The 18,934-nt window shown below is 26.8% G+C and overlaps 1 protein-coding gene across 1 annotated transcript in view; it reads left to right on the plus strand.

Moving 5' to 3' along the window:
- LOC126899749 (nephrin) overlaps window positions 1-18,934 on the plus strand; it is a 208,134-nt gene that overhangs the window by 141,206 nt on the left and 47,994 nt on the right. Inside the window, exon 2 of the mRNA XM_050674909.1 lies at window positions 9,679-9,817. Within this exon, the coding sequence (XP_050530866.1) occupies window positions 9,679-9,817 (139 nt within the window). The remainder of the gene's footprint in view (window positions 1-9,678; window positions 9,818-18,934) is intronic.

Raw genomic sequence — 18,934 nt, forward strand, 5'->3', positions numbered from 1 at the left:
ATAAAATTATTTTCCTTAAGAAATACTTGAACACTTTAAGAGGATTTTGTTGAGAGAGAGGTCAGGTGATAAACATAAAAAATTCTCACGATTTCCCTCTCACATTTTATATTAATCTTCTTATGTTTTCTTCTTCCATTCTCGTTCATGTAATCCAATTCACTTTAGTGATTTTACTTGTTAAGTCGAAGTCTATGCACAATAAAAATAACAAACCCTCGATTTATTTTTTGATTCATTGTAATTAATATAGCAAACCGTTAAATATACACAAATAGTTGATTAAGTAGAATATTTAGTTAGATCCGAATAAAAGTAATATTGTATCATTGCATGGTTTAATACTGTTAAAAATGTGCAGTGTATATGTCTTTATTTTTATATACGTCACATTTATAACAGTAATGATATGATTATATTTTTTAAAAGTTTTTATTTCCATAAAAAATGTTCTGTAAACAAAATATCTCATTTATGTCATTATTCAAAATTAAAAATACTTTAAAATGCTCAAAAATACTCACAAAATAAATCTAAGATTCAGTATTATTAGTTATACACTATGCCCAATTTATTACACAGTACTATCGACACGAGCGAAAATTTAAAAGGCGCCTAACAAAAAACTGTTATATTCTTTGATATTTTCAAGTTTTATTTAGTATTTTTATTATTTATTTTTTTTTTTTTTGTTCATCATTTCAAAAAAAGATCATACATATTTTTTACAGGGCACCCTAATAATTTTTGCAAATTGCTAAGACCGGCACTGTTTATACATTATTTTCCTAAATTTCAAAACTTTTTGGTTCTTATGCCAGTACGTTAATACGTCAATTACTCAAAATGATTTTTGAATGATAAGAAAAATTGTAATTTATTAAAAAAAATGTTTAATTTGGCTTCATAGCAATAAAGCGTGTAAATTTTTTGTTACTTATCCTTATAAATAAAAATGATCGGTGAACTTTATCTTAACTAGGTTAACTACTTTAACCTAATATATTTCAGTTCATCAAATATTTAGAGTAATAAAAATATTATATTTACTAGTAAACTCTTATATACCTAATTAATAAAACAATAAAGAATCCAAAGGTTTTAGCATAATACATTCTTTCAATTTTAATAATATGATTAGAACGGCTAAATTATCTTTTAAATGAGTTTATTTTCATTAATTATACATTTAACATAGTTGAAGATTGACAACAGATGACTCGAAGTAGATTTACCGACATATTTTATTGGTCCTCCGTGTTTTCTTTGTTGAACAGAAGGACACATTGCATTCAGTTACAAACGTAAACGGGAAAACGTAATTTCCTTCATTGCCCATAGCCATTTCCCTAACGATATTAGCACCCGTTCTCTTCTTCTATCTATTGCAAGGAAAGAGAAAACTTCAGTGGTGCAGTTTATATTATTCTGACCTCGTTACATTGTATGTAGATCGCAAAAGGAACATTCAGTAGGACTAGACTTACAACATACGCACATAAAGTCTGAATTGTATGGCATGATATTATTATAACATACTCCAAGAATAGCTTTTTTACAACTTTGAAACGTTTTTTATATCTTTTGAGTAAATATGAAGGCATTTATAAACTTTTTAATTTTGAGTTGTTCTGATATCATCATTTTACAAATTAAATATTTTTTTAGTTTCAAATTTTTTTCAAAATTCAAAATTAATATTAACAATATACGTATGAAAAAAATTAGAACGGAGGTTTTTAGTCTTTAACTAATTAAATTTTTTTTTTTTAATATAAGTAGAAATCATATTCTAATTTTAATGAACTAAATTATTACATAAGTAAACCAAGATAATGAGCAATAGTATATTAGATCCATTAATATTAGAAATCTCGTCTATTCCATATAAAAATTTCAGTAATTTTTGACTATAACACTGTATAGTTTATTTCCATACCTTAAAGCCGAATTAATCCAAAATTCGAAACGATGAAATATCATAAAAAAAGTCCAAAACCATTGAAAACCTGATATAATAAAACCCAAAACCATTATGTTAAGAATAAATTCGGGTAAGGCCCTGTTTAATATCGTTTATATAAATCATTAAAATATCACAATTTTTTTTTTTTTAGTTTTCCGCTATTAAGCTGTGATGTACAAAAACTATCAATACCTTTATAATTTAAAAAATTATTTTGACTATAGTATTGTAAAATAGGAATACCTTCAGCGTTGGATTTCTTTTTAAAATAATTTAATTAATAATGTAATAAACATATTAATTTAATTTTTCTTAAATTAGTTCTAAATATTTTATAGATAGAAAATTTAAATTCTCAAATCTCACTACCTATAACCTCAAATTCGAAATTCAAATTTTTGTTCCACATGATTTAAAATAAAATGTAACTAAAACATTCAATGAGTATTAATAATGCCATCTCATTGATCGTCATCAGTTTCCCAAATTAAAAATCATATTATACTCATACAAGTTGCCAATCGGCTTATCTTTATCATTCTTCTAATCAAATAATCGATAACAGATTAACCAACATGGTAAAGGTAAAGTTATAGGCAAACTAAACCGGATATTAAACCGGTAGTAAGCCAAGTACAGTGTTCTGAACACCCAACCACCAACCAATGTCCATAAATATGGCAAAATCGATTTGGACTTTGATAATATACTTTTTGTCTTTTCCTGGTCGACCTATACAAATAGGTACTACAGGAAATATGACCACAACTTAATCGGAAAAGTAATAGCCTCCCAGGCTTTTAACAGAATTTTGTTATTGACAAATTTCCGGTAGAATAATAAACAAAATTCAATAAACAGTAATGTAAACGAGGAAAATTCTAATAGCATAACAGCAAATCTTTTTAACTATATAAATAATTAAAAGTAAAAATAAATTCAGTCATAAAATATATTATGAAGTTTGTAAATTATTTAAATCTAACTGTTTAACTTAATACACATAGAAAGGATTAATAAACTATATAAAAATTTTAAAGAATACCTCATGTAATTAAAAATAATAAAACAAAATATAATCATAATTCTAATGTTAGTTATTATAATATTTAACTATTGATATCTTTTACAAGTAAAAAATAAATTTTAGCAACGTTTAATTTACGTTAAACTTGATATTAATCGCTGCTTGCCCTGTTATATAGAATATCATTTATTAGTAAACGCACTAGAATTATACTTTAACAATGAAATTAAAATACAAAAGTCGTTACGGGTTGTATTTACGTTATTGAATGTTACTTTTTAAAACTAAAAGTTGAATAGTTGATCGAACTTTGACGTACACCAAAGAAAGTTTTCCTTTGAGTTATTACGGTTTAAAGATGTGGTTTTTGGCTTTCACATTGTTTTGCTTCAATATTCCCCTTGCTTACATTTTAGAACAAACAGTAATAAGCATTTTACTTTCATTTGAGTAAACTAATACATTTTCGTATATTCGCCCTCAACCTAATTTCGCTACGTTTCATTGTTTTAAATGGATTCTATTTGAAAAAATATAATAATAAATCGAATATTACACTTTAAAAAATTGTATTTTTAAGAAAAAATTGTGTTACATTTATTTATTTTACATTTCCTGTATTATTATTATACAAATATATTGTATGAACACAAGCAAATAAATAACATTAGTCTTTGTAAACATTAGTACATAATATAACGAACATTAAATTTTTATACTCGGAATAAGTGTTTCAATGAAAACAGCAAAATGCTCACGTGGTACATTACAATAAAAATAAATTAGTAGAAAAATGAACGTTTTTGTTTAATATGTAACATAGTGCAAAAATATAACACGAGTTATTAGTACGGGTCACGAGATTATGTTTGTTTCTGGTACACATTTTATTCTTTTTGAAAAGAACATCAGCTTTAACAAATATATTGTTAACATAAAAACATATCTTAGATAATGATCGTTACACAAAAAAAACGTTTTTTTATGAAAAACACATATAAATATTTGTGTTGAGAATGTACTGTGAAATTATAAATTTGATTAGATCATTACTATAGTATACTGTATATTAACATTGTATGTATTCAGAAATACAAATTAATGACACGTTGTTCTACTTGAGACCAATATTTCAAAATCCAAATTGAAAATAATTCCATTTCTAGAACATTCAATCTGATTATTTATCGACTAAATTCTAATTAACATCTTGGTTATTAAAAGATAACAATAAGCAGATAACTGTAAATGAACTGAAGTTTATTGAACTATACTAGAATAATTTCTGTACTAATTTATTTTTCTTAGTATGTGGCAAATAAAAGAAACTGGTGTCTAAAAAATATTCGTATACAATTTCTATGATAATTGGAAATTTCAAAGATGTCAATATTCTCAAATTATATTTTATAAAAGATGACATTTTCATCACCGTAAATAATAAAAAAAAACCCAGCACAGGGGGGTCGTATCATAGTTGGGTCAAGTATAATGATATCTGACAGGGATTAAAATCACTATAAAAAAAACGCTTCGATTCAAATCTTTAGATAGTGTTTAATTTTAAAAAATTGGTGGATTATTCCAAAAGCTACATGATCTGCTAGTTCCTTATTAATATCTTGATTAAGATAAAATATGTCAAATGAAAAAGAGATTATTAAAACACTTTTCAATAAGTTATAGCATTATAAAGTTAAAAATATAAAAAATAAAATCGAGAATTTTCACACGAAAATAGCATTCGGTAGCCATTTTTTTTCAAATTAAAGTATATTACATAAGCTTTAATTTAAGATATATATAAAAGTGTCAGACCTTCCGGAACACTTTCAAAAGTTAAGTTGAAAAAGTTCTACTTTTTATATGCATTTTTCAGATTTGAACACCCCCATGTGGGCAGATAAAGGGTTAAATTTATAAAAATAGTATACCAAATGATAGGTAAAAACATCAAGCAACTATTAAAAAAAAATTATATTGATATGTTCATTTTTAAAAAAGTTATGGCAGTTTTTATTAAAAAAAAATTGAAAAAATTTCGAAAATTAGCGATTTTTAAATTTGTAATGTTTTTGGAGACCTCCCCCATTTACGGTGAACGAGGGAGATTTTTTTAATATTTGAGGGTAATGTCTTCGACTAAATACTATTTGTGATCTTCTGACTTATCGTTGAAAAAATCGGTTTCGGTGAGAGTTGAGAAAAAGTGGTGACAAACAAACAAAAGAAAAAGTTAAGCTTAAATAATGAATCTTTATTGGGACGAAATATGAAGGATACTAATAATATCAAATAAGACAACAATAGATTTTTCGAATGAATGTATAAAAATATTTTGAAATGAAAAATCATGACCACTATTTACCTTGAATAATTTCCGATTAAAATGCATAATTTTTTCATGCTTATACACTTGAATTTTACTAAACATATTATATTACTTTTTTTTTTACTAAAATTTCAACCAAAAAGGTAATCTTAACATTATTAACGAATTTTTTTTCTTGGTTATTTGTCTAACTTAAATGGTTTTATTTTATTTATCGCAAACCATGTCAAACTCTGAATTAGCATATGTCGGTTTAGTAATATTCAGAGGCTAACCCTTCTGCGTTTTACACTAATCAGTCGGTAGCGATCCTCTAGGTCTATATTTACCTTAGTTGTGATAACCATGATTCGAATACTAATGAAATTTGTATAAATTTACTCTAAAAAACGTATATAACCAATAAATAAACTAAAAATGTTTTGTTAATTAAACAAGTTTAAAAATTATCAGTGTACAAAATATTAATTATATATAATTTATAATAATGAATATAAATTAACTTTATCATACGATTTTCTTTTACAAAATCTAAAATTATATTATAGAAATAATATATCGCTACTTTATTGAAATATTTTTCAATCGACAAAGCACATTTAATTCTGAGATTTCAACTTTTTTTAAATCCCATATTTGAAAAATTGTATACAAATTTATTAAATACATTTAACGAGTTCAAATTATCAATAAAAACCGTATAATAAAAATTTCACAAAACAATTGAAGCCAAAAAAGAACGTAAAGAATACTTTAAATATCAAATAAAAATTTTAAATGCTGATACTTTATTTAAAATTAAACTTTTATTTGAAAAAATTAAGATTATTTATCCATAACAAACAAAGCTTTTTCTTATTTTTTTAATAAATTTTCATAAATTGTCTGACGTTTATATGGATGGTTTTTGAAACGCACGTAGCACTTCTCATACATGTTTTCCTATAGCTAAGTGTAAACGAGGCATCATTATACATGTAGTGTGTCAACAAACAAATTTATTCATAGAATGAGTTGAGGGGAAATTAAAAACATTCAATTTTCTACGGATTTTTCCCCTATAGAAATTCATCCCGCGTGCCATCGCGCGCCGCCTCTGGCCGTTCACAATACACGTCTAATTTGATAAATTATTCACCCCGGTAGGTTATGTTTAATTTTTTTTTTCATTTCTTTCTTACTTACTTTTCTAAACATCGTTACCCCGACGACGTTTTATTCTCACGTTGTTTGCTCCTTGTGCAAAACGACACGTTTTGCCACCCGAGCAGCAGTATAATAATTTGAAATGTAATTTTCTTTGAACAATTCCCTTTTTCCCGCCTATAACAGATACTGCCCATTATAACGAAGAAATGTAATTGCACTCAAACGGTAAATTTTACAGAAATCTGTTCTCCGAGTCAAAAATTTACAATTTTGTAAACGTTGCTTGGACAATCACAATTACTGTTTAAGAGCAATGGAATCTGAGATTAGTTTAAATTGTAAGCTGATTACAAAAGGATTGAAAAGTTTTTACTGTTACGACAACCAGAGCCTATTAAACACTCGGATAAAATCTGTTTGTACGGATTCCATCTTTTTTTTTTTTTTTTACAATAATTGAATTGTCAACTATACCTCTGAATTGTTCGATTTTCTCAATTTCACTGGTAATATATAGGGATGAGTTTTATCAAAAGTTTTGCATGACATATTTTTTAAATAACGAAATACTCGTCATTTTTTAACTAAAAACATAGTAATGTTAACATTGCGCATTGTATTTTATAAAAGGGAATTTTTCTCAGAAAAACACTCTTATATTTTTAGTCCATCTAAATATTAAATATTCCAAGAAAATCTCCAATAGATTTTTAGTATAAAAAAATGCATTAATAACTTAATTTGTTAAATAGTGTAAAAAAACATCACCGAAATCACTCTTATTAAATACACAACCATATTAATAATGATTATACACTATTAGTTCAGTCTAACTAAATTATTGTATTTTCTATACATCTACTTGCAATATAACCGAGAATATATATACTAGAAATATATCTAAGAGCAAAAACTAAAATACTATTTGTGAAACTATGTTAGCGTTGAAATATCCATCAGGTTATTTTAACATTTACAAAAGGAACATTATTTCTATTTCAACCCGAAAATTACGAACAATGACAAGTGAATTAAATCAAGAGGGGAAAGTAGCTATATACACTTCCGTAGAGCTGTTAAAAGACATTATGATATTTAGATTTACCGAGGGCTGTGGTTGTAGAGAAGAAAGATGAATGAAAAAAACATAGTGTTATTCATTATTCTTTAAAAGTATATAATAATTTTGGCCTTGCATGGTGACAAAGGAATTTAAAAAAAATCATATAAATGTAAATATTTTATATTCTCTACCGGTAGTAGGAATGTGGTTGCGCATGTTTTACACAAAATTTCAATTATATGCGATTTAAAATTTTGCACAGATGGCTTAAAATTGAGCTTGTTTTTAGCATAGTTGTAAAAACGCACCCTAACTAAAACCATGCAGACATGTTGATTTTGGTAGTGGAGTTTTAAGAGTAAAGGGGAGCCGTAGTTCATGGAGGACTTGTCAAGGTACATTGTGAATTATGAACGAACCACACCTCATACTCACTCATCCCCTGTGTCATGCAAGCGTGTTTTCATAGCCCAAGTCACAGTGGAAGTTCGGAGGGTCATTATAGCGCTTGAATATTAAAAAAAAGTACTAGCGAAATGGTTCTGGCCTAATTAATATTTATTTACATTGGTTTTGTGCTGGTTGCACCCCTCTTTTTTATTTGCATTTATGCATACTGTTTCTTCTTTACTTTTACGGTTTTGCAGTTTAAAATGTCTAGTGTGACGATTGCATTTGTATTTATCGTATAATATAATCTAAATTAATGTATAATAACATTACATATGTGGAACAAGTTTATTTAATCCTACCCTAAGTAATAGAGCTTGGCTTATAATTGTTCATATTCGTATACATCTATATGTAAGAAAAGAATAACGGCCATACAGTATTTTCAAAATAAAAACATTCACAATTTCCTAGAAAAATAAAATATTGTATTGAAAACTACATTCTACTCATATCAGAGATAACAATCGAATTTAATATTCAATGAAAATTTGTAAATCAATATATCAAGTGTTTATTCATGACAACAAAAATTAACTAGCAATTGATACACATGAAAAAATATCTCTACTCTAGTTAATATTGTAATATACACACTTGTATATATTATTAAAGATAAGAAAGTTTGAAATATTATGTAATTAATAAGATACTATATTATCGAATAAATATTAAGCATAAATTATAGATTCACGCTTAAAAAGTCTTACTAATTACTTATAAATAATATAAGTGTACACATAAAATAGGTAAATCACTTTGATAAAAGATTTTGATAAATTTTTGTAATTATTGACTTTCAACTTTGCCAATTTTCAAATTAATGACTCCCGACAAGTCCTTTATTTGATCAAAATTCAATCATTTTATCCAAACTACAATTATAATGTATCTATAATAAATATTTAATTGAGTTATGAAAATTAATCAAATTGATTGATAAGGGTATCAATCAATGTATTATGTGTACATTATATAAAAATAATTGTAAAATTAGCGAGATTTGTACAAGATTACAATAAAGACAATTAAGATAATAACTTGACTGTCATAATAATAAGTGAAAAACAACAAAAAGATTCACTCATATTATATAAGCCATTAGAATATTAAAAAAATAATTTGAAATCAAAAGTTAACTTAATACTAAACAAATTATGAAATACTTGGTCAAGTTTAAATGACAGATTTCCGCCTTTCAATTAAATTCAAACATTAAATATTATTATTTCTATAACATAAATTAATTCCCAATTAGCTCTAGTAATTACTAATAGCAGAGATCAAATTTGGGGTTTAGAGGTGGAAAAGCTCCTCTTATAACTACTTAGATTATTATAAGCAGCATTATTTGTATTATTATTATTATTTGTATTATTCATATATTATGTTTCAAATCTCATTATAATTTTTGACAATCAATATATTGTCAAATTTGTATAAAACACCCCACTCTCCCAAAGAGTTTCAATCCTGACTAGTAGGATGCAACTTTTAATACTTTTAGATACATATCTAAGAAGTTGAATAATTCAAAATATCTACTTAAAAAATTTTAACTCAAAACCTATTCATTATAAGAATAATATTGAGATAAAATGTATTAAAGTTTTAATACAATATTTGATCGTGAGAACATTTACATAAGTTTAATTATTATAACTATTTTATTAAAACGTTATATTTTTTAGGTTCTCTGCGTCAAGTTTATGCAGTAGTTCAAGGAACTGCGTTATTACCATGTGACATAGCTCCTCCTATACCCCACGATCCTCAGGATACAGTCATTTTGGTAGTGTGGTATAAAAATGAAAAAACTGCAATATACAGGTAATATATTTTCCTACTAATGTCTAACATTAAAAATTTGCATTTCCAAATGAATATCGATCAAATTATATTTATTTAACCTGTAAATTTTTAAAAAGGTCATAGAAATTAAAAAATATTAGATTTTGTGCATGACATCGGTTTAAAAATTGTTTAAGTATTTTCTTTAAACTATACATGACAAAAAAAAGAATACCAAAATAAGATAAAATATTAAATTCAAAATTATGCTATCATAAATACTTATTATGAACAGGTGATAATCAATATTTTATGAATTATGAATAATAAAAACAATATAGTATTTTTAAAAGAACTCTAACATTATACACAAAATATTAGTTATATTGTAATATTAAATTGCATATAACAGTCTAAATAATAAATTTTAAGTAAATAAAGTAAATTAAAGTGTATAACTAAAATTTTGTTTTTAATCTTAAGATACAAAATAATTTAATTTAGTTTTTTAGTTAGTGTAATCAACGGTTCAACAAACTATCCAATAGTCTAAAAAACAGTAAAAAAAGTGAATATCATGATTGTATACTTTGTTTTATAAAATCTAATTTTACAGTAAACTTAATTATACATTAATCATAAATTATAATTTTCTGTGAGGAAATATTTTATAATTAGTAAAATGGTATAACTTGTGTAATAAAAATAAATTTAAGTAATACAAAATTTCATGAAAATTATTATTATTCAATTCTATTAACAGTTTTTATATAATTTATCTGGATTTAAGCTCTAGGGATCTGTCTTGAAAAGTAGAAATTAGTTTTTATTTTTTAAATAGTTAATCTGTAGAAAAATAGTTAATTTAATAACTTATAGAGTTTGTTTTTTTCGTCGCAAGGTCTACATTTTTCAAAATGAAAAATTATTTTCTATACGAAAAAAAATAGTATATCTTAAGCATTTTAAGAACATCTGTCAATGGTTATATTTTTTCTATAGTTGTAAAAATCGTCAAATAGTATTAAATATATATATATATCAGTTTTTAAGAGTATTTTTAATATAAAACATACCTATGTAAATTTAATAAATTATTATATAATTTTAAAAAAAATATGAAAAATAACAAGGTGTATAACATTGTCTACATCACGAGGCAGATAATTTTAAGCTAAGTATAAAAAAAACTTACAAGCGTCGTGTTAACATAGTTTAGTGGGTAAAAATAAATATTTCACCGAAGCCGAGTATAATTATTACGATCCAACAGTCAGACAGATAACAAGATAAGTAAATTTATGCGCTCAAAAAAATGTAATAAAAGTAGTCATTTTTCCCAAATTATAATTATCATTTTCCGTTGCCAGCCGGAGATTGCGAAAAAACAATCTGTAAAGAAACTCGAGGAAAAATGTACATGGCCGGGAAAAATATTGTAATTTGTTTATAATACGCAATTTCGTCGCCGTTAGTCCAAAAACTCATCCAGAAAGTTTTCTCGTTCGCAAGCCGGCCAAACAAGACAAAAAAAATTAAATAAATAAAACACACTACGCTTGTGTAAAAAAGGGTGCTACTGCACGCGACCCATAAACTATTCACTCCGGAGCAAGATTATTATTAAAACATTAAGCTCGAGGTCAAAGTGCTGGATGAAAAAAGTAATAATTAAAACAGAAACCGTTAACAAACTGGGATGTATTTTTTATTAAACCAATAATAAAAATAAAATATCAACGGGTAATTTTGTTCGCTTCCTTCTAACGTATGGGAAATTAAAATAAAATAGTCTAAATAATCAATACACCTTATTTATAATTAGTAGTAGCCCAACTGTATCGTTTAAAATTTGCAATTGAGAACGATTTCACGCAGAACGGCATTTTCTTGAAAGTATATGATAACAGTATTATTGTGCACCGTGACGAGATTTTATGTTTAAAAGTCTCAAGATTAACCGAACTGATGTAAAATAATAACGATAATAACAATGCAGTTCGTATCAGCTGAAGGAAATCGATTATTTTCGGTCGCAAACTTTTACCTCGCCTCACTGTTGTGGTTGCAAAACCTCACGGTAAAAGCATTAAAAAAAGTTTACTAAAAATATACAACCAGAGATTATTGAAATATTGTTCGAATGTTGTTATTCCCAAACAATCTACCGATATACCAAGAGTAATGCCAAGAGTTTTACAGCTTAAAAAAAAACTTTTATCAAGTTTTAGCTTTCTACATAACACAATCGTATTACAGTTGTGTTTGCTTTTATTCGTGATTTAAGAGTAAATATTCTTCTAAGACACTGATTTTTTCAAACATTATTATGCAACTTTTCTAAGTTCACCGTCAATATAAAAAGAATTTAGGAAAATATTTAACATCTACACAGTAAACGCATCACGTATTGCAGATTTCGTGTTCTATTTCCAAGCACAAATGGAATTAAGTTTTAATTTTCCATGTTAGACTAGCTGATCGTGGATTTTACTCAGCTCGATCAAATAACATCAGCAGGTGGACGGAAGTTTATAAGCTCCTTAAAAGAAAGTTTAACCGATAGCTTCATGTGACTGCATGATATTACTTACATATTAACACATTTTTGGGTAGCACAATAATGTAATGGAAAAGTTGAAAAAAAGCCAGAAAAGAACTTTTAAAACTATTTTTTTGCTTTCTCTCTCTTTAGTTTTATATTTTATAGTTGTATCTTTCTCTTTGTGTTTCAAAATATAAGATGGATTACATGTGACGCGTTCCCTTGGGCCTTCTAATATGTGAAAAAGGTGAACGTGTCAATCGCATAGGCAAAGGACATGTGCATTATTGTTTGGGGACTGGTCGCTCGCTCAAAGGGACAGATTCATTTATATTAAAAGGTTTTTTAATCCATAAGATAATGCAGTGCTAACCGATTATATACAAATACCTCCGGGATCCAATTAGTAAATTTGTAAAGCTTTAGACTTTTTCAGCTCCAAACCGTTTATCTAAAAGTTATATTTGTATTTTGTGATGCATTAGATTTTATTTAAAATATTGACAATAAGAACACACTTAAATAGTTTCTATAACGTGGCAAAAAATTATTGAATTTCTTTAGCGCCAAGATAATTTATATTTTCAACATAAATTTATTATCGGCACAAATGCCGTAAGTGCTCATTTATTGGGCGTTCTGAGTACTGTGCCTGAGGATATCAAATGGTTGGTTTTTATTTGTCAATGTAATCGAAATATTATGAAATATTTAATTTTACTGCAGTTGTTTTTTAATAAAATATTTCATAACAATTTTAATGAAACCTAAAAAAAATAATAAATTTTGACAGAGTTACGGGACGTTTCAACACATCAAAAATAAAAATTGTCAAACTGTCACTTATTTAGTTCAAATACATAGATATATTTTGGTATTAAAATGTCAGTAGTAAGACTGAATTGTATCAGATTTCAGTGAGGCGTGTGCACAGTATCAGCGTTAAATATCATTGGCTCTTATCAAAATGTATTTTATTTATCATAATCATAATTTCAAGGTTCTTGAGCCAGAAGGAAAGTATTGTGTGGGATAGATCGCTTTAGTAAAAATGATAACAAAGTTAAAATACAATTTTTTTTTTTTTGGATTATAGAGAGTAATAATTCATATATATATATATATATATATCCTCCACAAAAAAAATTTTAATCATGCCCACTCTATACACATACCCCACTCGCCCAACCTTCATGTACAACTAAAATTACCTGTACGTGAAAGCTGTAAGTTAACTTATACTATGTAAAATGTTTATTAACTAGTTTTGAATGTTTTATTTTATATGTCAAAATCAATTAAAATTAATAGTTCTTAAATAATTTTGGTTGTACGATAAAAGTTGTGAATATTTAAAATTTTATTTGTCGATTTTTACGATTTGTCTTGTGACTTTATAGGAAACAGTTGTAAACATATATTATGATATGATTTTCAAGTTCTAAAAACCTTCTTCTTCCATTTTAAAAGTAATATATTTTACAATTTGTTATTATTCGAGGATATCAGTTCGTAAACAGGCTGTGCGAAATCAAAGAAAAAAACTGTAACGAGAATTCCACAATTTGGTTCAGCAAATAAACAATAGATAACAAACAGAAAATAAAATAATACCATAATTTTTAACAAAATCATTTATTTCATTGTAAGAAAGAAACAATATAGATATCCTGTGTATAAAAATTTGTTTTTTTTAATTATTTCTCCACAAAAAATGTTTTGAGAGTAAACATTATATTTAATACAAAAATATGTACATTATTTAAAATGTAGTAGACAAATGTATTTGTTATATTGTAAATTAATGTTAGTTGACTGTCATTAAAAAGGCTATCGACTGCCTTTTCTATTAAAGTTAATGTTTAAGAATGAAAACAAAAACAACGAAAGTATCACAATTGTAAATAAAAATTAATGTTTCAAAATTAAAATCTTAAAAGTTTATTGGCGATTGCATGATTTCAACAGTAGTTTTATATTTAACGGAATAAAGGATGGCAACAGGTGTAAGTTGCTGTTTGTGTTTTTTTCGCAATAATTTTTCATCATTTATAATTTTATTACTTAATGCTTTTACAATGCATAACCCATTGCCTTTTAAATAATGCATTTAATCGTTAACAACTATCGTTATGTATGATTAGATTTTTTTATACAGATGTACATTTTAACTGTTATTTTTTTAAGTGCTAACCAAAATAAAAAGGGTTCTACTAATTATTTATTAATAAAAAATTTATTTATCATTAATTAAATCACATGGTTTTCATATACTCTTTTTTTTTTAATTCTCACATTTTTCGTCTACGGTTTAAATTTTATTGTTAGATCTGTTTTGATCTTACTGCGGAAAAATATATATATTTTTTTTAATGAACATAATCATTCTCTATTTTTTTTATAATTTTTTTTTTTTTAGATGACAGTGTCATAAATTAATAACCAGCCCCTAAATTATTATTAAGTGACTATCATTACCTTTTCTTTTAATATTAAATGTCTTCCTTCTGTTGTTTTTCTTATGCAAATTAATACCAGGAGTTGACAGAGTTGTACCATAACAGTTCTATTTTAATTTAATAGTATTAATTTTATTTTTCTTATATAGTTTTATATTAAAATTATGGATGATTATCTCTTAGCATAAACATTTAAAATGTCTCGAAAATCTCAACCGTTTTCTGCACAGTGTTAATCATTAGCAGATAAATTAGATACGTTAGGGAGTTTAAAAACATTGTTTAATCAAATATCGAAGTTTTCTATAATTTCTAAAGCGTCTCAAGATATGATCAAGACTTGTTATTCTAACCCGACCGCTGTAGAGAATAATTTTGATTTACAGTAGTTAATAAAGTTTGATCTTCCTATTAAACACAGTGTTATAATCAGCAAGTTCTACTAATAATTACAACATGTTTCATCCTGGTTGGGTGCGAAATAGCGATAAAATCAATATTTACGAGTAACGGCTATACCGCCTCGGTAGGAGATTACGATCGGAGTTCAATAGCGAATTAGGATAAGCAGATGTCTAACTTGGACGTGTATCGCGTAGTTTAACTGCTATTAAATTTCACACACATAATTGAAAGAACACTTTACGCTATTGGATTTTTAGAACTTAAACTACGTGCCTAATATTACTAGATGACTTAGCAGACATACCGACCAATTTTTTAATGCACTCGCGTTCTTATCGAGTAGGGTACTTAGTCGAGTAAAAGCAATACATATTCGCCATGTCGCTTTAAATGTTTTTCTTGATAAACGACTGTTTCGAACAATCACGCAATACATTTCCTGTTTGGGTTTTTTGGAGGCCAGAACATTGCACGCAGAAAGTATAAATCGTTGGTGATTTAATAGCTGTGAGTCTATCGGTTTAAACGAAAAAAAAAAGAGAGAACGTAAGACTGTTGACCGGAACCAATGTTGAACAGATGCGGCCTTATAGGGACCAAAGTGGTTTGGCTGAATGCGCAAATCGATAATTGCCCAAGTCACTGCAAGAAATGGAGTTAATAAAAGAACAACGGTTGCCCTAAAGAAAGTAAAAAACTAAAATACGATATTTGACGGATTTTTCATGTTCTCTTTGGTTCCTATGGGTTTCGTGCAGGTACATTATTCATAAAAATAAAGTAGCCTTTAAAACGTTCGTTAACTTTTTATGCTTTTACGTATTTTGTTTGTTGTACAAATATATCTTAATATTGTTGAGTCACAACTTTTAGTTGAAAGTAAACAATTATAGAGCACCTCTAGAAAAACACGACCAAGGGCTAAATTGAATACTAAAGAAACAATTTTGTCCCCAGAAAATTCTCGGCGAGGCACTTAAGCAAATTGAAAATGCGTTGTGTGGTGGTTTACCCCATGCGACTTTGATTAATAACATTAAGCATGTACTGTTACTTGGATACCACGTATTATGTTGTTGTTATTAATTATACGAACTTTTTGGGACTTTTTAGGAAATCTTAAGCCAACAACAATGTTGTCAACATCTCAGACCATTTCACAAAGCATATATGCCCTACAATGTATTCCGCTTGTTGAAGTGTTTTTGACTTGAGAACTGTGTTAATCTCAACTGACCCGCGTTAAGGCGCCGTTTGCGATAAACGAGGCAACAGACCGTCATCGTAGGTTAAATCGTGTGTAGTTGGTTCACTGAGCTGCAAACAGTTAATAACTAATAGTCAGTGCGTAGTATACAGGAATAACTGAAACATCAACATCCTACAAAAGCAATTGTCACACACATACGTACACTGTGGACCAAATGTTTCCGCAGTACAAGTTTCTGTAGGACAAATGCACTGTATCCATTTACGACACCGGTTAAACAACGCACTGTACTCGCCATACATGAAAAACGATAACTCATGTTTGGATGAAGCAATAATATTCTAATGTAAATATTAAATAAGTGCCACGAACGACGTGCGAATACAACATTATACTATTTGTTCTACGACTCGAATAAATATTGATCGACTAGCGAATAAATTGGCCCAATGGAATAAATCAATTAAAATTTCATTTACAATAGCCATTTCAAATACTATTATAGTATTGTTGTTGTCCCATTTATTGACTCCGCATATTTATAACTGTATCTACGTGAACGATTTTCATGATAAAATTTACATTAGCAGTATCCATCCGAATCATAAAAAATGAACTTCTTAAGCACTAATGCGATCTAAAAAAGCTGTCAAAATCATACTAATTACATACCTTACCTCGGATGTTTTAGCTGCCGAGAATTACTTAGGAAACTAATCAAAACAAATTAGTTTATGATTGTTTTTTTCAATACTCGATAAATAATACAGTATTTACAATATAAGTACCATGAGTCTTAAACGTCATAGGGATTTATGTTTATATTAGTATAACGTGCTGTCAAATCGCTAGAATTTATTCTATTACTACCCAGGCAAAATAATTTATGATTTAACAATAGATTATTGTAAATATTATTAACAGTTAACAATCGGAGCATTGTAAGAGATGCCAAACTAAATTGTTTTTGTCATTTTGGAGCTTATGGGGAGATAAGTATATTAGAAACAAAACAATGACGATAATATTTGTTTCGTTAAGACAACTTGAAAGCAAAATAATATAAACGATCCTTCGTCAAATACAGCAACTAAACATAAGTCGAAGTCATAACAGTGACGAGTAAACGTTTTTGACCTTTTCCAGGGTCGACAAACGATTTCCAAATGCCTTGTTTCCGTCTACATAATGTCCTAACCCCACTTTAACTATGCCAGAGTGAATTGCTTTTGAAATGTTTTTCTGGCAGATTCTTTATTTCACTATCTCTACAAGACGATTTCGTTTTATTTACTGTGTCAGATGTTTCATTGTGTTTTACAAACAAATCGCATTACAACACTTTGCTCAACAGTAGAACTATGCCGTTAAAGTTAAATTAAATATATTATTTTAGATAACCGAATAGTTTAAAAAAATGTGTTATTTTAATCATTTTCCGACACACTCGGTTTCCAATAATCAAATTTTCTGTTTTACGTTTGATACAGAAAAATATTGCGTTTACAGTAATTTGAAAAGTTCCCATAAAAAATAGCATTTACAATTTAGCACGAATCAATAAAAATTAAATGAAACAACGTTTGTTATAAATATTTTGCTAGAACATTTGATACATAATTATATGTTTAAAGTCATTCTACTCATAATATAAATATAACGAATTGAATATATAAGTGTATATTCATAACTATTATTTATAACAAAATTCTAAATTTTTAATCAAAAATACACATGAAAATGTATTTACATATCTACTATCCATTGGAAAAATTAAAACAAAGAATAACATAACGTTTTAAATAACTACTTTTAATATATATCACCCAAATAACAAAAATTTGAAATATTTACATTCTTATAACATAAAATGTAAAATTAAGTTGAAATATTATAAATTTAAAAAATTATGGGATGACCAATTGAATTCTAATAAAGAAAATTTAATGTATTAACAATATTTGAAAAATATAAGGTTTGACATAATTCAAAATTAACCAATAACATATGAAATCGCTATTTTACAAATTCTTCAGAAATACGTTATTTTTTTATTAAAGCTAGTATTAAAATAATCACGATGTAATTAGAGACGATTCCCAGAAAAATTATATGTAGCGACTTAAGAGTTTAATCATTACACATAGAATTACATTATGATACATTCCATGACTAGTAAACCCTCATTTTTTAAAAATCATATTGGACTTCACATATTATCATTCATTACCGGTCTATTCATTAATTTGTCTATATCCCTCAGGTGTAATATATTAGTTCTGCACCTATTTCTACAACTTAATAACGTTTTGCATATCTATGGCTTCTTAAAATTTTATTACTTTCTAGGGCTTCACAATATATATTGTATTTTTATGACATTTTTGTTTTTTTTTTTGTATTTCTACGGCTTCTCAATTTTTTTAAATTAAATTCTATGGCTTCTTGATTTTTATTTTAGCTTCGATGCGAAGCGGAGAAGGTATTAATTTTACTATGATGTGTTTTTTTTTTTTTTTTTTTTTTTTTTTTTTTTT

This window comes from Daktulosphaira vitifoliae, unplaced genomic scaffold (assembly GCF_025091365.1).
Source record: "Daktulosphaira vitifoliae isolate Bord-2020 unplaced genomic scaffold, ASM2509136v1 Scaffold_2, whole genome shotgun sequence".
NCBI classification, from domain to species: domain Eukaryota; kingdom Metazoa; phylum Arthropoda; class Insecta; order Hemiptera; family Phylloxeridae; genus Daktulosphaira; species Daktulosphaira vitifoliae.